Below are 24,270 nucleotides of genomic sequence, written 5' to 3' on the forward strand. Positions count from 1 at the left end.
AAATGTCCAGGACACAGCTTGATAAATCCATAGTGAAGAGTGAGCTGATAGGTCAGGTGCAAAGAGTTACAGTAAATGAGATTGTCAGGCTGGTGAGCAGTCAGTGGTGGGGTTTCCTTAATGTCTTCATAAATTATGTTATGTGGAAGTTGAATGTACATGAAATAAATGTGCTGATGTTGCTGTGTTAGGATCTGTGATCTCCTTTGAGAGCAGAGGCTTTATAGAGTGATCCAGGGAGCTGGGCAGTCACCAACCTTATGAACTTTAACAAGAGTAAGCAATGAATTCTCCACCTGGGACATGGTAATCCTGGTTACATGGACAAACTCAGAGATGGAGCCCTGTGGAAGAGATCTGGAGGGTTTGGGTTGATGGCCACTTGAGTATGAGTAATGTGCCCTGGCAGCCAGAGGGGCCAAATGTGTCCTGGGGTGCAGCAGGCACAGCCAGTCCAGGGGAGGGGACTGTCCAGCTCTTCTGTGCTCAGGTGGCTTCACCTTGAGTCCTGCTTTGGGTTGAGCAGTTTTGGGTGCTTCAGTACAGAAAGGACATCAGGCTACTGGATTGTGGCCAAGGTGGGGGGAGGCCTTCAGGCTCCTCCTTACGAGCAGCAGCTGAGGTCTCTTGGCTTGTTGAGCCTGGAGAAGAGAATGCTCAAGGGTGACCCCATCACAGTCTGCACCTTCCTCAGGAAGGCTGTGAGGAGGAGGAGGTGCTGCTCTCCTGTGTCTGGTGACCAGCAGCAGGACAGGAGGACATGGAATGAAGCTGTCAGGGTAAGCACAGGTTAGACATGAGGAAAATGTTCTTTACCCCAAGGGTGGTTGGATACTGGAACAAGCTCCCCAGAAAAGTCACAGCACCAAACCTGCCAGAGTTCGGGGAGCATTTGGCCAATGCTCTTACTCATACAGTTTAATTTGAGGTAGTGCTTTGAGGAGCAGGACTTGCAGGTCCCTTCCAACTGAATTCTGTTTTTATGATAAACACCTGGGAAGAGCACGGAACTAAATCTGTGAGGTATTTAATCCAAATAAATAAATTTTGCTTGCTATTTACAAAAATAATCTGAATTTTTATTACTGAATTTGTTCATCAAGTCTCATCGTGATTAGTAATATTTGCTTGTTTAAGAGCATAAGCCTAGAATGTCTTTAGCACAATTTTTCAAAAGTTCACAAAGATAATATTTTTACCCTCAACTTCATTTTACATATTTTGGCATTACATGGAGTTTTAACAGCTTGGGTGGAAAATTTTCCAGTTGAAAAGCATGTAATGAATGACTTAAAATATTTTTTTATTTTTGGAATATAAAGCTGCAGTTGAAAGGTGATGATTCTGAGCCTCAGTTAAACTGCTGGTATCTGTCTGGTGTGATCAGTGTCCTTTAGCCACTGCTCAAGGACATACATCTTTAATGGTGCTGCCTTTTGGGGGCCATGGTGGGGGGTGGCTGTGTGGGGTCTGTTTTCTGTAGCCCAACATTCTCTTCCTGCTGCGTTTGGGAGAAGAGTCCATTGCTGTCACTTGTCACCATGCCTAGAGTTTCCTAAAAACACATTCACTGCACACATTGGTGAAGAAGTGTAAATGCAGTGAGACAATTTCATTTAGGTGTCACCTGTAAATTGGTCTGTTCTCAAAGGATTTTTTCTTTTCCTAGCTAATAAATTGATTACACGAGAAGGGCCTTCCTTTCTGCAGATGCGAATAAAACATTTGATGAAGTCAAACTGCATCCCCCAAGCCACCTTCTTGTCAAAATTGTGTGCAGATTCTCCAGAAATTGCAAATGTTTCATCTTTTCGCCAAGCCTACATCACATGTGTGTGTTCAATGCTGCCTAATGAAGACTCCATTAAGGAGGTTAGTAACCTATAGTCCCTTTTTAATACTTCCTTCCTTCCCCCCAAAATCTGCTGTATTTTACTTTATCAAATGCAAAACTGACACATCTGCAAGGCCTTGCAGCTTGTGAATTGCTCTGGAAATGTCTTCTGCAAGAGGTCAGTTCTGGGTCTCAAGCTGAACACCAAAAGTCAGTGGACCCTAGAAAGTGCTGGCATTGCTGAATGAACTCATGTCAAGCCTGAATGGGAAACTGGGTTAATATCCCTGCTTCTGCTCTTCCTGCTGAATGAGATGTCTGCAAAAATCAGTTTAACTTCCTGTTGTTTGTTCTCTGTCGTTGTTTTTCATGATGAGCAAGAAGTTTGAAATGTTTATAATATCAACAGCTGTTTAAAGTACATATTGCTAGAACACAGTCTGTTCTGTGAAGCTGAATAGATCCAGTGGAAAAATGTATTAAAATCTAGTGTTGTCTTAGTAAATGCTCTTCATAATTACTTTGTGGCTTATATCCAAGCTGACACCCTGGTTTGATACACAGATATGTTCTTCTTTAAGTAGACATTGCAGAACCTCCTTGGGATTTGTCTCCTTGTCGTGGTTTAACCCTAGCTAGACCAAATCCCCTCATAGCTGCTTGCTCAACTCCCCTACCAGTGATACCAGGAACAGAAGTGGAAGGGTAAAAGTGAGAAAACTTGCAGGTAGAGGTAAAGACAATATAAAAGGTGAAGCAAAAGCCATGCACAAAAGCAAAGCAAAACCAGGAATTAATTCAGTTCTACCCACGAGCAGGCACCTCCAGAAGAACAAGGCACAATTGTGCATAATGGAGGCTTGAGAAGACAAATGCCAACTCTCAACATGCTCCCCTTCCTCCTCCTTCCCTTGCTGTATGGAGTGGCCATGTCATGGTCTGGAATATCCCTTTGGTCAGCTGGGGTCACCTGGCCTGGCTGTGTCTCCTTCCAGCCTCCTGTGCACTCCCAGCTTCCTTTGCTCTGTGTGAGTGCTGCTCAGCAATGACAAAAACATCTCTGTGTCATCAACCCTGTGTCCAGCAGAAATCCCAAAGCCACGAGGAAGAAAATTAACTCTTCCCCAGCCAAAATCAGCACACTACTCTAAACGCTTCTGTTTCTATCATCATGTTTTGAAATGTGGTTGTTCAGAGTGAGCACCTAGGGATGAAGAGAGCAAGAGCCTGGCTTGTTCACAGCTCTTGATCTTTTTGGACCTGGCTTCTAATTTTCAAAGGTAACACAGGAATCCCTGTAAGTGCAGAGAGACGGAATGGGAAGTTTTAGGTAGATGGTTGCCTGCATGCAAATCTTTAGCTAAGCTGCCCAAAGTGGAAGGTTGTCCCAAAGAAAACGAATACTGAGAAGGGCTCAGAACTAACAGGTGAACTTCTCATACCATTTTGTAGCTGAAAGGTGTGGCATGATCTTGGGGTATGGGAGACAATGTTTTGTTTGTGAGACTTTGATACAGTAAATGTGCATTTCTTTTGTAAATATACTGTGAATAAAGTGCCTTTTCTTTTTAATTTTCTTTAAGATTGCAAAGGTGGATTGCAAAGAGGTACTAGACATCATATGTAATCTGGAATCTGAGGGACAAGAAAATACTGCATTTATTCTTTGTACAACATATCTTACCCATCAGCTTCAAACAGCAAATGTGTATTGCTCTTGGTAAGTACAAGCTGCTTCTGCTAACTGTTTCTCACTAGCTAGAATTGAGTGAATATAGTACAAAAATATGTAGAGAAGGTGGATTTACCCTGTACTTGAGAAGTGCATCAGACTGAAGCTCTTCCTAGAGAATTACTTATTTTGTCACAAGTTGCTATGCTGATAGAGCAGTTAGAGAAAAGTAATGTTTAAGCAATTTAAAACTGAAATAGCACTCACACTATTGGCATGAACACTTCTGTGGGGTAACAGATGTGTCAGTGGTGGTGGGTCAGTGCTCTCAGCGTTGCTAGAGCAGCGTTGCTGGCTTTGTGGTTCCACAGAGTTTGTTGTCAGTCTGTTCTTCCCTTGGGAATACTTGGCCCCATGAAAGTCTGGTGCATTTTTTGGACCTGTTCCAGAGAGATGTCAGTATTAGGAATGAGCAGAAGCAACACCCCATTGCTTCTCTCCACTTCCCCTCCAAGAGCCTTTTTATATTTTTATAATTTCTGTAACCCCAAGAATTCTCAAGTTCCAGGTGCCTTCCCTGGGGATGAGATGGGAGAATGAAGTCTTGTGGGTTGCTAGTAAACCCCTGGCTTTGTGGTTCCACAGAGTTTGTTGTCAGTCTGTTCTTCCCTTGGGAATACTTGGCCCCATGAAAGTCTGGTGCATTTTTTGGACCTGTTCCAGAGAGATGTCAGTATTAGGAATGAGCAGAAGCAACACCCCATTGCTTCTCTCCACTTCCCCTCCAAGAGCCTTTTTATATTTTTATAATTTCTGTAACCCCAAGAATTCTCAAGTTCCAGGTGCCTTCCCTGGGGATGAGATGGGAGAATGAAGTCTTGTGTCTAATGGCAATGCTGACATTGCAGAGGTGTATCATTTGAAGTTCTAGTAGTGTACCTAGCAGTCCTTGTACATCTGCTTGCTTATTGGAAGAGAAGTGGCAACTTTCTGTTATGATTCATCTTACCCATTTTAAATTTCTGCATGAGAGGTAAAGACTCTGGAAGTGTGGGACTGGGGTTTTTTTTTGTCTAGAAAGGAAGTCTGCAGCTATAGATGTGTGCATTAAGTGAGATGAATCCCAGTGCCAGTGTCTTTCCCCTGTAAGGGTCAGGGGATACACTGGGGTTTGATCTGGGGCTGGACTGGGGCACAGGAGCAGTTCTCTTCAGTGTCACTCGGAGATCAGGACCTAATTGAAGTGTGTGCTGTCCTTGAATAACACATACATTTTTCTTGGCATCAGCTCTGAACCGACACACTGTGACTGCACAGATTGTGTGTATCTGCAATGTTGTTACATTCTGCTTTCAACTCTTCGCAGGGAACTGACACTTTTCTGGAGCAAACTGCAGAGAAGAATAGATCCTTCCTTAGATTCCTTTTTGGAGAGATGTCGTCAGTTTGGCATCATTGCCAAGACACTACAGCATCTATTTTTCTTGATAAGAGTCATACAATCTGAAGTAAGTAACAGTCCTGAGTCTTTGGGCACAGCTAGAGCTGTCTACATTAATTTATTGTTTTCTTAATAATTCTATTGAACTGAAAAAAAATATAGCTTATTTCATTATTCATAGTTTCTGATTATCCCTAAGAACATACTAATAAAAATCTTCTGTTTTCTTTCAACAGGCAGAGGAAGCAGGACTTGCTGTGTCTGTGTTGTTGTGTGTGAGAGCCCTTCAGATCAGGTCCAACGGAAGCGATGAAATGAAGACATCAGTGTGCAAAACAATTGCTTGCCTTTTACCAGAAGACCTTGAAGTTAGAAGAGCCTGTCAGCTCACAGAATTCTTACTTGAGCCAACTTTGAGTGGATTTAATGCCTTGGAAGAGCTCTATATGCAGCCAGACCAAAAATTTGATGAAGAAAACGCACTGGTTCCAAATTCACTCCGCTGTGAACTGCTGTTAGCTTTGAAAGCATATTGGCCATTTGACCCTGAATTTTGGGACTGGAAGACTTTGAAGAGGCATTGTCTTAAACTGTTAGGGAAGGTAGCTTCTGATTCTGAGGATGATGCAGGCTGCCATATGTCACTCAATGAAACTGACATGTTAGAAACTTTCTTCAGTGACTATGATGAGACAAAAGAACACAAGTATTATGATGGGAAAGACACGATGAGCCACCCTAAGGAAAAAGCAAGAGTAAAAAAACCAATTGGTTCTTCAGAAAGATACCAGAGATGGCTTCAATACAAGTTTTTTTGTGTGCTCTGCAAAAGGGAGTGTATAGAGGCCAGAATACTGCATCATTCTAAGATGCACATGGAAGATGGTATTTATACATGTCCTGTTTGCACAAAAAAGTTCAAGAGAAAGGAATTTTTTGTACCACATGTAATGGAACATGTTAAAATGCCACCTAGCAGAACACACAGACCTAAAAAGAAAATAATTCTGAAAAAAGAGAGATCACCACAAAAGGCAACAGCTTCCAGCAGCCCACCCCCAGTGTTTCCAGAAAGGTCACACCAGGCACAGCTCCCTGAAAGCTTTGAGGATGACACAGAGGAATATGTCACATTCAGCCAACTGGAAAATTGCCAGCTGCAAGACAGAGACATCTACCCCTGTCCTGGGACAGATTGTTCCAGAGTATTTAAACAGTTTAAGTACTTAAGTGTCCATCTGAAAGCTGAACATCAAAACAACGACGAGAATGCAAAACACTACCTGGACATGAAGAACAGGAGGGAGAAGTGCGCGTTCTGCCGCCGGCACTTCATGACCTCCTTCCACCTGCGGGAGCACGAGCGCGTGCACTGCGGGCCCCAGCCCTACATGTGTGTGTCCATGGACTGCTACGCCAGGTTCGGCTCGGTCAACGAGCTGCTCAACCACAAACAGACCCACGACGATCTTCGCTATAAGTGTGAGCTAAATGGCTGTAATATTGTTTTCAGTGACTTGGGGCAGCTTTACCATCACGAGGCGCAGCACTTCAGGGATGCGTCGTACACTTGTAATTACTTTGGTTGCAAAAAGTTTTATTATTCAAAGACTGAATTTCAGAATCACCTTGCAGCACATGATATTAAAGTGTCAAATGGGGAAGGGAAGCAAACGCTGAACCTTGAAGGGTTGGTTTCAGAAGAAAAATCCAGTTATCTTCCAGAGTCTCAGCTGCTTGAACAATCTGAAAATTCCAATCTGAATGATAACTTGGATCCCTCAGGCTCTCAGGAAATTCCACAGGTGAAGGAAGAATCTCTCTCTGACAGTGAAGATCTCAACAGTGAAAGTAATTGCAGCCTGCTTTGTGGGAAGCACACGGCAGATGCTGCAGCAAGCCAAGGTCAGACATCTCCACAGCTGCTTGGAGCAGTGGCTCACAACCAGTCAGTTCCAGGTTTTGTCGTGTCCCAGGAAGGAGTCTTCCATCCAGCAAATATGAAACAACAGTGCTCCAATGTGGCAGTTTGCTTTGATGAAAAAAATCTTTCCTGTGGTTTTGAAGGCTGCTGTTCCACCCACAAAAATTCCAGAAGTATGCAAAAGCACCTTCGAAGGGTCCATCCATACAACTTTAAAGGTAAAAGAAATATGGAAATGAAAACTAAATACTTTCTCGATCTGTTGAGTGATGCTCAGGACAGTAAATCCCCTACAGATATGAGTCCAGAGTTAGGTCATAATTCTGATACAAATGCTGACTCTCCAGAAAGTGTGTGTTGTGCTGTAGATTCTAAAGGAAGCAGTGGCCTGAGGGAAGAGACTTGTCCTTCTTCCCCAGAAACATCTTTTTATGACAGCTCTAAAGAACTAGATATTGAAGATAACATGTTGGAACTAATGTTAGGCTTGAAACATCTAAGCTTAAAAAATAACATTCAGAATTCTTCAAGACAAAAGTCTTTTCTGGGCTATTCATCTAGGGATGCCAAGTGCCCTGAGTCAGTTGATGAAGCTACCTCAAAATTTCACCTTCAAGAGCAAGAAGATAATTTACCCAGCCAGTACCTTACTCAACTGGCAGCTAAACCATTTTTCTGTGAATGTCACGGATGTACATGTGAGTTTGTGACCAGAGAAGCTCTCTTAATGCATTATGTTAAAAAGCATAACTATTCAAAGGAAATGGTTCTTCAGCTCAATATGTTCCAGCATCGGTATTCACCATTTAAGTGTCATATTTGCCAAAGATCATTTACAAGAAAAACACATCTTCGAATTCACTATAGAAACAAACATCAAATTGGCTGTCAGAGGGTGGCTCACAAGGCATGTCCTGGTGAAAAATTTGATCATGTAGGTTTGTGTACAGAGGACATGCATAAGAATAGCACTGCTCCAGTGCCTGCCTGTGCAAACAGCGTTGGGTTCTCTGGACATTCGGACTCCGAACAGCTGTGTCACCCAAAAAAGGAAGACTGCTGTTCTGAGACTGATTTGGAGTCCAATGAAGAGACAGACAATGATGTAACAAGAAAAACATCTAACATAACTTCTCTGGACAGTCATAGGGAAGAACTGGAAGCAAGACAGGGAAGAGGAAGCAAAAGAACAGTTGCTAAAGGAAACTTATGTTACATATTGCATAAGTACCACAAACCATTTCATTGTATACATAAAAGCTGCAACTCAGCATTCACAAACCAGAAAGGTTTGATTCGCCATTACAGAACTGTTCACCAGTATAACAAGGAGCAGCTCTGCTTAGAAAAAGACAAAGCAAGAACAAAAAGGGAACTTGTCAAATGTAAAAAAATATTTGCATGCAAACACAAAGAGTGTGGTAAGCGTTTTCTGTGTTCTAAAGCTCTTGCTAAACATTGTAGTGACTTCCACAATGAAATCTTAGAGGATCAAAAACTGCTTTCTGAAGCTGAGTCTGCCAGATTTGCTTGTAACCAAGCCCACTGCCATGCTGTATTTTATACATTTAATAAGCTTAAACAACACCTAATAGAAGAACATGCCAATGAAGAAAAATTAAACAAAGATTTTGAAATCCATTGTGACCTTAATGGCTGCAATCGAATTTTCACAAATTACAGTCACTATTCTCAACATGTATATTTCAGACACAGTGAATATTATGATAGTCTCTTTGGAAATCAGAAAGAGGAGGAAGATGATGAAGATAGAGATAAAAGTGAGCAAAATTGTTTGAAAGACAGCTTTGGCACAAGCAAGCAGAATGGGAAGCAATTAAAAGAAAAAGCTAAAAGAATTAACAGAAGCAGGGAAAAGCATTTGCTGAGTTTCAAAACAAAAGAGGAAGCCCTACAAATGTGCAAAGAGAAGTCTAACCAGACGCAGTACCCGTGCATGGTGCAGGGGTGCCTGTCTGTGGTCAAACTGGAAAGCAGCATCGTGAGGCACTACAAGCGCACGCACCAGATGACCAACATGTACATCGAGCAGCGCCTTCAGAAACTCGTCCTTTGTGTCAAATGTGGCATCATGATTGAAAAGCAGTCTTGCTCTGACACAGCTTCAGACTTGGATAAAAAAGGTGTAGAAGTTAATGAGGATCAATCAGCTAATTCTGAGCCTGTGCAGGAAAGTGACAAACCCCTTGTTCCAAACCCTGCATGTGATCCTCCTGATGCGAGTAATGATGACCAAAAACAACGTTCACCGAGTAGTGCGAGTTGTGATGCCAGTGCCTTTGTGTATTCAGGCACTTTAAAATACAACCACAGTTCAAAGAGCACCTGTTTTGAAGAGCCTAACACCAGGGAGACAGCTGTGTGTAAAACTGAAGATCTTTCTGAAAGCAGTGAAAGAGAAAATAGCTCTTCTTTGTGCAGTTTACAGTTAGAGTTGCCAAGAGAGAAAGACCCAGAAGGATGTCAACATAGTGCGGTTAATCAGAATGCAAAAAGAAATGTTCTTTGTGCTACAAAAGACAAATTTCAAAAGCCTCCTGTGTCCAAACCATTTGATTTAAAGACATATAAACCAATGGGGTTTGAGTCTTCATTTTTAAAATTTATTCAGGAAAGTGAGGGAAAAGATGATGATGATGATGATGATTGTGATGAGGTCGTAGAATGGGAGTCTCCTGAGCAGTTGCCAGTAGATGAGACGTTGCAAAAAGAGGGAGACAGTCAAGGGGATACACCAGTAAACAACTTTGTAAGTGATGAAAATGTAATCATAACCCCAAATAATCCTGGGCAGCTAACAGAGATCCAGCCCTTGCTGTCAGAGTCCTCATCTGCCCCTTCTTTAGAAAACCTGAGGGCAATCTTGGACAAGGCCCTAACGGACTGTGGAGACCTTGCCTTAAAACAGCTGCATTACTTACGACCAGTCGTAGTTCTTGAAAGATCCAAGTTTTCCACACCTCTCATAGATTTATTTCCAACAAAAAAGGCAGATGAGCTGTGTGTAGGAAGTACATAAGTAGCTTTGCTTAGAGCAGATAGCCTCCACTACTGCTGTACGGGGAGAACTTCAAATTAGAACAGTAATTGTTACAGTACACACTTTTTAGGTTAGTTTTGACTGTTTAATTCCATGAATGTATAATATCTGTCAAAAGTAATGGCCAAGTTAATTTAGCTCCCCATTTTTTTCAATGAACAATGCTGATTTTGGTGCTATTTAACACATCAGAATACTGGGGGCTTCCTCTTGAGTAAATGTGCATGATTGTATATGGAACAAGTACTGGGGTACCAGGGTTTGGGGGGCGATGGAGTTATTACTTGACTTGAATGTGCACCCCAGGGTGCTTTGTGTAACATATTGTACACTACAGCATCTTATATTTTTTGAGTTATGAGTTTCAATAAATTACAGTTTTTCACCCATTTGTTTACTGTACAGTAAATCTTTAATGTGCTTTACTTGTAATTGAGTTTGGGACCATTCTGAATGCATTGGACAGTGTTGCTTAAGTTTTATGCATTTGTAGATAATTTATCAGACTGATAAAATAGATACAGAAAAGTAAAGTATTACATTTTATTTTACAACATTCTCTGTGCTTTTTTCAGACTTGAAAGAACTATAATTAGTACAGGGTTACTAATTACAGTTATGCTTGAGAAGGTCTTTGTTCTTTAAAGGCAGAGGGTGTTTCCTGAGACTGTCTGGCACCACCTGAGTGTGTGATGAGTGTTGCCAGACTTCCAAGCAGGTTGTGTCACATGAAAGTACCAGTATCCATCTAGAGTTCCCTGGGTAGCTTTTTGGACAATGAATGACAGCTCGTGTCATGGTTTGACCCTGGCACAATGCCAGTGCCCCCATGAAAGGTGTATTTCCAAAATGGTTACTGTGAGATGTGACCTGGAAACAGAACACAGCAGGCTATGACACCAGCTGGAAGATTCAGCAGAAGAGTCAGCTAACATTTTAAGCTCTGTTTCTTGTTCTGTATTGCATTTCTTACCACACATGGCTACATCACAAGGCCCACAATCACTGTCCTCTAGGGAGTATTTCCCCATCTCCATGGGGATTCCAATGAGCAAGCAGCAATCGCAGCTTCTGACTGTCTCTAAAATCACACTTTTATACTGTGATCTAAAAAGCAGCAGTGGAAAGGGAATGGAAAAAACTTTGGGAAATGTTTAAAACAGATCGCAGCTTCTGACTGTCTGAGGGTTTGGGTGTTGTTGGGACTTCTAAAATCACAGTTTTATACTGTGATCTAAAAAGCAGCAGTGGAAAGGGAATGGAAAAAACTTTGGGAAATGTTTAAAACAGAGTATGGATATTGATTGGGTGCAGAAATGATGGCAGCTGTCAAACTGTCTAGTGAACTGTGGTATGACCAAAATGAGGCATCTTTGTACTACAGTTAGGAAAATAAAGTTATTTGGGCATCCTTAAAAGTTAGGTTAAAAATCATACACTAAGCAAGAGAAGTGTAGCTGAAATGGCATCTTTGTACCACAGTTAGGAAAATAAAGTTATTTGGGCATCCTTAAAAGTTAGGTTAAAAATCATACACTAAGCAAGAGAAGTGTAGCTTACTGCCTAGCCTTTAATGTAATTTCCTCTTTAAACTATAAGTTTCTTTTAATGAAAGAAATATGGTGCATCAGTCTTCTCACAAAGTTCTAAAAATGGAAGTAAGCTGTGTCAACTGAACTATAAAGCTTCTTTTAATGAAAGAAAGATGATGCATCAATCTTCTCACAAAGTTCTAAAAATGGAAGTAAGCTGTGTCAAAAGGTTAAATACTGCAACATCATCAGACAGCCTTCAGTGTGCTCCAAAGTAATTTCTTTTTCTAATATAATGAAGTACCTTTTAATTTCAAGTTTGAGACCTGTTTTAACATACTTGAATCTTCAAGATCTCACAACAGGAGAAGAGTTGAACAGCAAACTCAATAGACTTGTGGTGGCTGCTTCAGGTATTGGGCCATAGAGACCCTGTTACCCTCTCAGGGTTTGAGTATCCCAGAGAAGAACCTGTCCCTTTGTGCACAGCATGAGTAGTAAATTCCTGGAGGTTTGGAAACCAGTTTCAAGTCAAGCAGCTGTATGTCCCACAAAACAAGTTGCATGTGAAACTTGCTTCCTCAGATGCAATTCTGCTTTTGCCAGATGAGTTCCTGTGTGCCTGCAAACCACACAGAGTGCAGAGTGCACACTGCCAGACTGGCACTCACTGGCACTCACTGCACCTCTGGTGTTACAGAGCCTGTTCTGCAGCGTCCTTCTGTCCAGTCCTGTTCTTTCCATAGGCTGGGGTATACCACAGGACAAGACAGACAGACATTTCTCTCTGCCAGGTATGGAGACAAGTCCTGCAACATTCCTCAGTCCAAGAGCTGCATTTAGAAAATGGTTGAGTTGCTTTGGGCTGTATAAAAGCAGCTTGGAGGCATTTTCCTGTGGTGATGTGGCACTCCATGCACTGCCAGGACTTTCAGTAATGTGAGCTCACAGAGTGTTCATATTTCAGCTCAAAGATACCAGTACAGACTGGTCAGCTTCTTCCTCATTACAAAAATTAGATCTTTGCTGTTTCAGAGACTGTCAGTGTGTTTCAGTCTTTGAACTCCATCACCTACAAAATGCTCTAATGTCTCCATGAGGTAATAGGTGTCACAGCATCAAAAATGTACAGCTTGAATCTACATCTTCATCCCAATTTCTTATTGGGCTTTTTTATCTAATCTAATTGCCTGGCACAGATGGGTATTGGAGGAGGCCACAAAACAGTAAAGGTTTGAAGAGTTTTTACTGTCTATTCCTGTTTTCATGCCATGAGGTAGGCCATCATTTTCCCTCCCAAGTGCTACCAGAATTTGCCTTACAAATGATGTAACATTTCCAGCTTCTTGCTTTCAAGCATATGGGAGAAACATTTTGTTCTTCAGTAGAGGAACACCATTGCACTGACTTTCCAAAAAAAGAATTCTTAATGTGAAGAGCAGATACCTCAGCAAAAACAGTTCATAGGGAATGTTGTTTCCATATTTTTAATTGTTGTCTTGAACTGTGTGGATTTTATAGGACAAAAACATGTTGTGGGCTGCCCTGCCGTGGTCCCGAGGGTAGGAAAAACCTGTAAATACCTTTACAATGACAGACATTGCAGACTGACTTCTCTCTTTCCAGCAGAGCTCTCAGCAGAGCCAGCAGCACTTCCTCATCTACCCTGTTCTTCTGCAGGGATGTATTAGGTTACAGAAAACGCTGGGCTTCAATATATTTGACAGGTCATTCTTCTATATAGTTTAAAATATATAACTAATAGATAATGAGAACATTAAGTTGGCATTATTTTATTAAAAGTTAATGACTAAAAATCCACAGACATGTTCTGTTATACTTTAGACAGGTAGAAATTAGATAAATTACTGATACTAAAATGCCGTATCTAGAAGTGCCTCAATGTTAACACCGCCCTTACCTCATCTTTGTCAGGTTACACAGTCCCTGTGCTCTGCATGGCATGCTTGTCCTCAGTGCTGGATTTCGGCAGCACCCTGCTGTCTTCACCCAGCGTTACTGGGGCCAAATCTGCGCCCCGTGCCGCCCTCGGTTCCTCCGGCCGCCAGGCGGCGCCGCAGCGCGCGGCGGGTGGAGCGGCCATGGCGCTGTCCGGCGACCTGTGGGCAGAGCTGCCGGCTGAGCGCCGCATCTTCTGCTCCGTCCTGCTCTTCTCCTGGGCCGTCTACCTCTGGGAGGCTTTCCTGGCGCACCGGCAGGTCGGTGGGGCTCTGGCGGGGCGGTCGCTGGTGGGCCGGGGCTGTGCTGGGCCCGGCCCGGCCTCACGTGGAGGATGGCCGGGGCCGGGGCTGGAGCCGGGGCTGGAGCTGGAGCCGAGCCGGGGGACGCGGGGTGTGTCTCCTGCCTGTGGAGGGCTCGGCCCTGTCCCGGGGCGGCCTCAGCGCGCTGTAGCGGATGGTGGGAGCCCTCACAGCGGCGAGGGGGCTCAGTGCGGTAGGGTCACGGCGGCTCGGCGCCCCCAGCAGCTCGGTCCTCCTCCCCGCTGTGAGCAAAAATGAGGAAACGCGTGAGTTGAAATAGCGACAGTTTAACCGGGGAAGGAAGCGTGCACGGGCCGTCCTTCAGCATCTCCCCGAGCGGGTGATGCCCGGCAGCCTCCGAGCCATGCCCACCCTGGCAGGCGCATCCCGGCCCCCGCTGCTTATTGCAGAGTACGACACAGAGCACGGAGTGTCCCCGTGGTCAGCCCCGGCTGTCGCCTGCCAGCCCCATCTCCACCCCAGCCGGCCCACCTGGCAGGTTTAGCAGCAGCCGCACACCGCGGGGTTCGAGCCCTGGGGTCGGGGACATGCAGCCTGATGCCCGGACAGGGGAGAATGTGTTTTGAAGTGACAAAGGGTAGGAGCTTTTCCTTAAAGTATACTGAAACAAGATAGCTGAGGGAAAAGACTTTTAGTCTTAAAACATTTCAAGTGGTAAGTTCTCTGCCGAAAAGGAAATAGCACCTCGTTTGTGCAGCCACTCGTAGCTCTGTTCTGGTGAAGTCACACAGTTTGTATGGGAGGATCCGGTGTTTAGTTTCAAAATGAGCTTAGCTTTAACTGTGGTGTGGTAAGTAACATCCTGTGGAAAAATCAGTTTGTGTGATCTGTATTTGAGCTGTTTTAAATAAGTTGTTAAGCCAGCAGTTCAGTTTCTGGTTACAACATAATTACGCTTCAGTTTTATATTTAGAATTTGGTAGAAAACCGGAATTTACGAATAATTGTTCCTTTGTGTGTTGTTTTTTCTTTTAAACTTTCTGCGGTGGCCCATGGGATCATTTTATGTGTTATTTTTAGATCTTTTTCATCTCCTTTAAAATATTAGGTGTAGACTTTAAGTTTTGTCTTCAATTTTTCAGAGGCGGGTGTATAGAACAACAACACATGTACCACAGGAGCTGGGACAGATCATGGACTCGGAAACGTTTGAAAAATCTCGCCTCTATCAGTTGGACAAAAGTACTTTCAGCTTTTGGTCAGGCCTCTATTCAGAAGTTGAGGGCACTGTAAGTACCTGTCATGTGGTATTTTTCATGTGCTCAAACTGTGAAGTATTTTGGTTCTTAGTGAACCCATGCAGCTGCACCGTTGGCATTCTGGTGTCATACAGCAAGCACTGACATTTATATTCTGGTTTTGTTTGTGGCTGTATTTGTTACACAAAAAGGAGTAATTGTTCAGAAAGCATGTAATTTCTTTCTGCATTGCTGAGTCATACTGCACAACTACTGTGTTAGCTTACATATTAATTGTGTTTTATAGTAGTTTCCGTTGCAAAATAATTAAGCAGCATGAGAGTTATTTTAAATTGTTAAAATGCAGACCTTTCCCTGTGTTTGGAGGAATTTATCTAAAATTTATCTAATTTTTAGATAAAATGTAAGTAGAAGGTAAAAAGAGAGAAAAAAAAGGTGCAGTTGAAGTGAGTGGCTTTCATTTCTCCATTAAGCTTTTAAAGCCACCACACTTGCTTTCATCCTTTCCATCTCCTCCTTACACTGAAAATGCACCCTAAGTGTTAGGTTTTAAGAGTAAGCCTTTTCAAAATAAAGAAATAGATAAACCCCTGGTGTCATCAGTATTGGAAGGCTGCTTGCTTGAAAACTGATTTTATATATAGTGATGCATCACTTGCTAAGAAAGCAAACATGAAATATTTACAAGTTGAGTGTGTGGGAAATGCTGCCAGGCCTGTGTGAGCTGCAGTGAGCACTTGCCTCAGCAGCTCTGGCTTGGGCCTTTCTTTGATGGTGGTGTACCCCAGATGTTCACTCCCTGTTCCTTGGCAGCCAGTACGTCAGGAGACCTTGGGAGCAGGACAAGGAGGAGACCATGAAGCTTTCTTCAACATGGCTGTAGCAACTCCAGAACTGAAAGTGAAACTGGGGCTTTTCTCTGGGCAGGGAACTCGGGTGAACCTCCAGGAGAGGAGGGCAGCTGCAAATGAATATATGTGTGTGGTTATACATCCCCAGGGCACATGAGCTTTGAGGTCTTCTGAAGATCTACCTTATGTCTGAGCCAGTATAGCAGAAAAGTCTACAAAAAAATAGGCTTGCAAATATGCTAGTATTTCACAAGAAAAAAAATTAATTACCTGCTCTCTACTTCTGTAAAGTAAAAATTAATTAATGCGAGATGTTCCAGGCTTGTTTTATCACTGTTAAGATCAGAGGGATGGCAGAAAGCTAATTATAAAACTTGTCTTATTCACCCTTAAAAGGTTCTTGTCATGCTGAAATGTTAGTAGACTAAGATGACAGTGTGTGTCATACTGCCTCTGTGGTATGTGGTTTTGTTTTTAAGATGATTCTCCTCTGTGGAGGAATTCCTTTTCTATGGAAACTGTCTGGTCAGATCTCTGGTCGTGCTGGGTTTGGACCAGAATATGAGGTAAGTAGGCTTTAAATTCCTGTGAAAGTGTTTGGTCCCTACTGCAATAATTCTTTTTAAATTGGTATCTAGTTAAAAGTGAGATTTAGCTAACCTGTAATACAGTAAAAATAACAATATTTTCTGGTGCACACAATAACTCTATGATTCTGAGAACTGGTAACAGTAAATTAGCTTGCTTTTAAATTAGCTTCCTAATTAAAACAGGCTTATATGTTAAAAGTCTGGTGTCTGCTTGAGTCAAATGAGGTGGTGAGCTGAGTTTTTGGGAGCTCTTTATTTGGGTATTTTCTTTTTACTAATCCTAGAATTGACCTACCTGTACACTAAAAGGGTAAGAAATTTGAGTCTACTGCTTATGTTACCTTTGTGCTGTGGATAAGGCATGTATCCAAATTTGTGTTCCAAATCCTTAGTAAGCTATTATAGTGAGCAATAATTAGTCATCATGAACAAGTTAATTCTGTGAATTTATCTAGTGTCATCATCTAACCAGTTTCAGTTAAACCACTGACCTAAAAGCCATTTTTAACACCCAGAATATTTGTTAGTATGGGTCAGTAAATATCAGGTGGTTTTCATATCAGATTTTGTTTTGTTTTTTAGATTGTTCAGTCATTGGTATTTCTGCTGCTTGCAACACTCTTCAGTGCAGTGACTGGTCTCCCATGGAGTTTGTATAATACATTTGTCATAGAAGAGAAACATGGCTTCAATCAACAGGTACTGCAGAGAGCACCTGTGCTGACCAGATTGGTTCAGATTGGTTAGATGGGCTGGTCCTTTAATGAATGTGCAACACAAAATAATGGTTTGGGCCAGGCCTTACTAAGGAGGAGTGCATGTGCATGGGCTTGAGGCCATGTAAATGTAAGGAGCTACTAGGAGGGCTCCTTCTTCACTGACTCTGATTTTCTTATGACGCTGGCATTGCTGTTTTGCCATTTGTCTTAACTGAAGGGATCAGTTCACTAACCAGAGTGGCATATTAATATTTACATTGACATCACTGATCCAATTTATCCTTTCTTTGCAGACGCTGGGATTTTTTTTTAAGGATGCTATCAAGAAATTTGTTGTGACTCAATGCATTCTGTTGCCAGTGACATCCCTTCTGCTTTACATTATTAAAATAGGGGGAGACTACTTTTTTATCTATGCCTGGCTCTTCACATTAGTTGTTTCCTTGGTGAGTATGAGAGGATATTTGGGTTTCTTCCAGACTAGCTTACTGGCATGGCTCAGCATGCTGAATGCAGCTGAAAGGAAATGAAGAAAAATCTAAATCTCCTGTGAATTTTAATGTCTACAAACTTTAACAGAGTGTCTTGCTCTCAATGTACTTGTTCAGGAATAATAGCTCATATTAGTTGTCCACATGAAGTCATATATAGCTAATCTGTTTAATACTGGAGTATCTTCATCAATTGAAAGAGAAGCAGTGATAAAGCTTTAGAATAGGTACTGGAAATACAGCACTGTGTGGTGATCTGTTTTCCTTTCTCCTGAGTGTAGAGGTGAGAACCAGAACATAAGCAGCTGGAGCCACACTCCTCTCTCTCACTTTCCTATCACAAACTAGTATTTTATTTTTGTTCTGCCTGTGCCTTCCCATTGAGCTGTCCACATAGATTTTGCTCTGAGGTTCCACAGATAGTTTAGAACCCAGTATAACAGGGCTTGGTCTATCTTCTATATTACAAAAGCTAGAAAATAAAACATATTGGCAGAGCTTCTAACTGCTGTATTGAAAGAACATATTCCTGGCTCACTTTTCTCCTCTGAGCCCCCTCCACCCCTGAGGGTTCAGTGCATGCTTAGACAATTGGTGTGTTGCCACCTCACTGCAGCTTTATAGCATTTCAGGCCTTAATGTGTTTGAACAGCCTTTGACATGCAAAATCATCCTAAAGATTTACCCTTTAGAGTCTGGTTTTGGGAAAAATGCCAGTCCTATAACTCTGTAATCAGAGTTAGAGTTGCATCCTCCTACTAGTCTGTTATGCCTGCTGATACATTACACCAAATTTGAGATAAAACCTGAAGATTAGGCCCCACATGCTATATGGTCTGAAACAGCAGTCTGGACTGAAAAGGTGATTTCTACTCTATGAAATAATCTCCTACACCTTCTGCAAAATATTTGCAGAGGGTTAAGCCCCTAAAAATTACAGTAAGAAAACTTGTTTTAGTAGTGTTTCATATTGATACCCTCACTTGCTGTGACTTTGCAAAAGTCAGTTTTTCTGGTTTTAATTGGACTTTTTCAACAGTGCACACACTGTCAAAAGTCCAGGTACTTGTTTTCAGTGAAATAAAATGTATCAAGATAATTTTGAATTTAATGTTGATGTCCATTTGCCTCTCATGTCCTGTTCCTTTTTTGCTAACCAGAATTTAAACTTATAAAATGAATAAATAAAAATAATTTTGTGGTGTGAGGAAAGGGAGTTCAGCTTTCCTTTCCATCACATTATTCTAGTTCTGGCTTTCTCAACTGGGCTACAGCTGATGCCAGTTTGAAGAGATGCAGGTGCACTGTAGTGATGTTTTTAGGTCAAGGCTATTAGTCATTGTGGAGCCAGAGGCATCAGGCAGACACTGCCTCAGCCCTGCAGACAGCTGGGAGACCGAAAGAAAACAGGGGACATGAAATTTCTTGCCTCTTTTTAGACAGTTGTTTTGCAAGTTAGCAGGAATTAGTCCCACTTTTTCTATCTCTTGGTTCCTTCATCTCTTCAGCTGAGTATGAACCACTTCAGAGCTTTCTAGGATTGGTGGAAGTGACATCCTTTCACCGAGCCCCCTGCTCCCAGAGGCCTTGTGTTCTGCACTGTTCACACCAGTTCTGCTCAGGTGTGTAGGTGGTTTGTGCACAGTTTGCTGAGCTGTGGACTGACCACCAGGCAAAGCAGCCCATAGAGAGCCTGCCTATAGATCCCACTTCACACAGGACTCTGCTTTGTCAAGTGTTTGTTCTGAAATTGTGCCCTCTTTTTGAACTTTTTGCTCCACCTTTAGTACTAAACAGGTTTGCACACCCTGTTCTTAATATCTGCATGTGTTTGCAGGTGCTTGTTACAATCTATGCAGACTATATTGCACCTCTGTTTGATAAATTCATTCCGCTTCCGGAGGGAGAGCTCAAGCAACAAATTGAAACAATGGCAAAGAGCATTGACTTCCCATTGACTAAAGTGTATGTTGTTGAAGGTGAGGTTTTGTTAATTTTTTAATAAAAAGGTTTTGTAGTTGTAAATTTGTGGGGTTTTAGCATTGATTGTGAATGGTGTAGTAGGGCAGTTAATTGCATTGCTCAGATACTGCAATGCTTGCCAGTGTCTGTAGCATTTTCCTTCTTTTTCCTTAAGCTCAGTGCACAGCCTGAACTCGTCTGGTTGGAAGCATTTTTCTGGGTCTGTGGGATAGAAATACACAGCTTGGTCAGGAGTGGAAGCACAAAAGATTATCATTTTAGAACTATGAAACAAAGGGAATAACTGTTTCCATTCACCTTTGCTGGCACGTTTGAAAAAATTTACATAATTTGGCACAGGTTCTTTGCCTGGAGCAGTGTCAATTCAGAATGCTCTTTCCACTCTAAATCTGAAATTGCAATAGAATTAGCTTTTCTTCTTGGACATTAGATGTTCACGACTGCTCTTATGGTTTTAGTGCTTTTAGTGGTTACACACTACATTTCTCTATTAGAGACATCATTAGTTAGATATTAGAATATGCTTCAGCTTCCAAACAGATCTGCTTCAGTTTGTCTACAGTTCATTTGGGGACTTTGAGAATTCCTCTGGAAAAATCTGATGTGTCATACTGTGCATGGGATTATTCAGGTCATGGTGTTTAAATTTTCCCCATCAGGTTCTAAGCGCTCTTCCCACAGCAATGCTTATTTCTATGGATTCTTCAAGAATAAGCGGATAGTCCTCTTTGACACACTCCTGGAAGACTATTCTGCTCTCAACAAAGAACCAGCAGAGGGAGAAGATGGTGAGAATGAAGAAGCAAAGTCTAAAACCAAAGTGAGTTTGTCTTTCATTGTGTTGTTTATATTAACTTCTTGGTGAGATATTCCCTTGTTTTTTCTAATGTGTCTGTGTCCAGACATACCTGATAATGCTTCTGCTCTGTTATTCCCTCAGAATAAGAAACAAGGATGTAAAAATGAAGAAGTTCTGGCTGTACTTGGTCATGAATTGGGTCACTGGAAACTAGGTCATACTGTCAAAAATATAATCATCAGCCAGGTAAGTTATTTTAAACTGTTTTTTTTTTTTTCCTGGAGCATCTGTAATTATTGCTGTTTCCAAATGCCCTCTTCCAGATTTGTTAGTGTACCTGATATACTTACACTGTGTGACAGGAAGTTGCTCTGGATCACAGCCATCCTTCTTTTCTGTTCTGTGTGTTTCAATAACAAGCAATATTCTGGCACTTTCTATTTTACTCTAAAAAGACCAAAAAAACCACTTGGATAGCTAATCACCCCCTCTAGAAAACTTGGTAAGGCATGGTCCTGCCTCTTGGCTCTGAAAAGCCAGGCAAGCACAGTGTTTGTACAGGATGCTGCACGGCTGGATGGAAGCACAGATTGTTTCCAGGAACAGAAGTACAACAGAGCACACACACATTTTGTTTGGCTTTAAACTTTTCAGAACCTATACTTAATTCCAGGGAGATGGGTTCTATCCTGTACTCCCTCCTCTCTTCTCTGCTTGCTTCATCTCCCTTTATTATTTGTTTTTTGCTCACTGGCAGAAAATAGTGCTGTTTCTACTGTTGTATTTTCAGAAAGCAGGTAAAAACCAACTGTTTGTTCCTCTCTGTGTATTAGTTCAAAAGTAATCTACTTGGTTTTTTTTACAGTGGCATCCACGTGCAGATCTATATTGTGATGTTATGTAATGACTTATCTTAATCAAGAACATTTTTTCTTTTCTCCAGATGAATTCCTTCCTTTGCTTCTTCTTGTTTGCTGTGCTAATTGGTCAGAAAGAACTCTTTGCTGCATTTGGTTTCTATGACACCCAGCCTACCCTGATAGGCTTGATGATTATTTTCCAGTTTATTTTTTCACCTTACAATGAGGTAAATTATTTTCAAGACATAAACTCTGAAGTATCATCCTATTTAAATATTGATTCTGTTTTGTCAGGGGAAGTTTGACTTTCTAGGGGCTGTGTTGGGTGTCTCATTTTGATAATGAGGCTTAGTGCTGCGTGTTGGGCAGCACTCCCAGTTTCAGGTGTGGCTTGGATAAAGCTCAGTGAGATCAGTCTGCAGCCACAGCCATGTGTGGGATGAGGGAAGCTAGATGTGGTGGTATTTACTGGCACTGAAGGAATTTGCAGCTAGCTGAATTTTAAAATAATTTTTAATACATTTCTCTCCACAGGTTCTCTCATTTTGTTTGACAGTATTAAGCCGACGATTTGAGTTTCAAGCAGATGCATTTGCCAAGGAACTTGGGAAGGCTAAAGACCTATATTCTGCTTTGATCAAGCTAAACAAAGATAATTTAGGATTCCCTGTTTCTGACTGGATCTTTTCAATGTGGCATTACTCCCACCCACCCCTTTTAGAAAGACTTCAGGCCTTGAAAGATGCAAAGCAAGAGTGACAGCAATGATTGCTGGTTCAGAGACAGTGCTTCCATCTCAGAAGCAAAGTTCAGAGCTGCTTTTTAATTTTTTTTTTTAAATGGATAATGCGAATTAAGTGCGCTGTTAACAGCACCACAGATCTGAGTATCCTGAAACAGGTGTTAAATTATAAATGACTTATTTTTAACAAAAACAAAACTGTGGAACTTAATTTAGAAAAAGTGCTGGGTGAAGACCTTCCCCCCCACCCGCCACACTGACTTTTATTTCCATATCATAGTATAGACTTTTAAAGGGAGGAAAACAAGCGTAGACTTCAAAGCACCTTTTTCTTCACTTTGTGTATGCCTTGAACATTGCTTTTGATCCTTTTTCTATTCTCAGCATTTTGTGAACCTTCCCAGTCTCACCCTCTTCACAGTGAAGAGGCTTTGGGTGACTTGATTTCCTGTATAATGATACTTGTGCTTGCCAGTGTGTTTTAAAAAGCTGAATGCAGCTGCAGGCTTCTCTCCTGCATTCATGTCTGTCAGAATGAAAAATGCTACTTAATAAAACCTTCTTTCTCTGAAGTGTGGGAAGAAGGATGAATTGTAGCTGAGGATATGTACCATGTCTTCCTTGAAAATGAGTATTATTATTTAGTAGCATTAGGATTAGCCTAATCCATTAGTGGGATTAGGCTGCTCCTATTGCCCCAGGGCTGCTGGGGGTTTGGAAGGATGTTACAGAGAATCAGAATGGGACTCACATATTTGAGAGAATCGATAATTCTCTCTTGTTCTCCCTTTTTCCACGTCTCAGTTGCTCCATTTCTGTTGTACTTTACCTAGATTTCTTGTGTATATGGAAGTGTCCAGTTGCTCAGCCAGTGTATTAAAGCCACACTTTCATTCTGAGGGGGCTTATCCTCCATTCCATTGTGGGGTTTTCATTAATATGAATCCAGCTGATTCAAATAGTAGCTGAACTTATTCTTCATAATTGTTCTTATATATAAAAATTCTTGTAATTCATGTAAAAAGCCCAGGAAACAGTTTGCCCATATCAGTTACTGAAGAAAAAAATGGGTAAACCTGGAAATGGCTTCAGCATTGATTATCTCAGATTCTTCTGATGAAAAATAGGATTATGTTTACTTTTGTTGAAGTAAGAATAAAAGTAAGATATAAGTTTGCATGTGCATACAAATGCTTTAACCAGCGTGAATATACAGACTCCATATAAAAATTGGATTTTCTACCTGTAGTAAATTAAAAAATTCTCCTCAGCTCTGTACAAAGAGAGAAGTAATCAAAGCAAATTGTCATTGTTTCACATGTCAGAATATTCTCATATATTTTATTGTTAGCTTACATTTGTTTTTCTGATCATGGGAAAAAATGCCTTATAAGATGATGGGCACAATGATGTCTTGGGTGAAACAAGATGTTGCTGAAAGCCCTTTGTATGCCTTATTCTAATTGTGTTTATACCCCAGAAAATATGGAGCTAAGCTATAGATAAGGATTTAGGAGACAGTTTTACAAATCTGGAGAGCCTATATTTGTCATGTGAACTGTATTTAATAAAAGGCCCTCAAAAATAAAAGCATTAACTCGAATCTGTCAATTCAGAAGAATAAATAAGTGTATCAAGTTTTGAATGAGCTGTTGCCTGATGTAAAGCTATGGAAAACAGGTTAAGTGTACTCTGAGAAAATAATTTGTGTCATCCATTACGTAAAAATTGTGTGCAAAAGTTAATTTTCTGGCTATTTTAGAAATTTGGGTAAATGCAAACAAAATGAGATTAAAGTGTGAAGATGAAAGAAATGTCAGTTCCTATGGAAGCATGAAATACTTAGAGCACCTAGGTGAAGATAGTGTTCTTACAACAATTGCCTGTTACTTCCTTTTCTCCCCATCAATGTTTAGTTATCTCTGCAGTTCCTCTAGCTGGATTTAATATGTAACTAAACAAGGTTTCAGGGTTGGTTCCATTCTGTTCCAGTTGCTTCTCAGCTCTACAATTGTCAGTGTGTGCTGCTGAGCTTCTACCTGCCCACACTTCTGCTGGGCATCTGGAGTGCATCAGCTACCTCTTGCAGACCTTCTACAGCCTCAAATTGCTTCCTGTCTCCCTGAGAATGGTCTAAATTACACCTAAATCTTCCTGTGCAACCTCTGCCTCCCCAGGTGCTTGAATGCTCCCACAGTGTCTGCACAGCCATGTGATAAGCCAGCACCAGCTTCATGGCAAAGTAGGTGTGCTTATAGCAGCCACCATCCCTTCCAGGGAGTGACCACTT

General features: G+C 41.5%; 2 protein-coding genes across 7 annotated transcripts in view; both read left to right on the plus strand.

Moving 5' to 3' along the window:
- The window catches only part of RLF (RLF zinc finger), a 37,439-nt gene extending 26,951 nt beyond the window's left edge, over positions 1-10,488 (plus strand). For 5 of the 6 annotated variants that reach the window (XM_039729266.1, XM_039729270.1, XM_039729267.1 and 2 more), the window contains 4 exons: positions 1,670-1,872; positions 3,418-3,554; positions 4,873-5,014; positions 5,184-10,488. In XM_039729266.1, the coding sequence (XP_039585200.1) occupies positions 1,670-1,872; positions 3,418-3,554; positions 4,873-5,014; positions 5,184-9,911 (5,210 nt within the window). In that variant the 3' untranslated portion in view covers positions 9,912-10,488. Of the gene's footprint in view, positions 1-1,669; positions 1,873-3,417; positions 3,555-4,376; positions 4,540-4,872; positions 5,015-5,183 lie in introns of those variants that run through there. The other variant, XM_039729271.1, reaches the window with a different exon arrangement.
- A 3,038-nt stretch (positions 10,489-13,526) lies between these two features.
- Positions 13,527-23,605, plus strand: ZMPSTE24 (zinc metallopeptidase STE24). Its single transcript, XM_039729272.1, has 10 exons — positions 13,527-13,683; positions 14,829-14,975; positions 16,276-16,362; positions 16,969-17,085; positions 17,399-17,551; positions 19,434-19,575; positions 20,239-20,399; positions 20,520-20,624; positions 21,322-21,465; positions 21,773-23,605. Exons 1-10 carry the CDS (start codon positions 13,567-13,569, stop codon positions 21,995-21,997), a joined length of 1,398 nt encoding a protein of 465 aa, XP_039585206.1. The 5' UTR covers positions 13,527-13,566; the 3' UTR covers positions 21,998-23,605.
- Positions 23,606-24,270: the final 665 nt, after the last annotated feature.

The sequence above is a fragment of the Passer montanus genome, unplaced genomic scaffold, assembly GCF_014805655.1.
Source record: "Passer montanus isolate IOZ18808 unplaced genomic scaffold, ASM1480565v1 scaffold68, whole genome shotgun sequence".
Taxonomy (NCBI): Eukaryota; Metazoa; Chordata; class Aves; order Passeriformes; family Passeridae; genus Passer; species Passer montanus.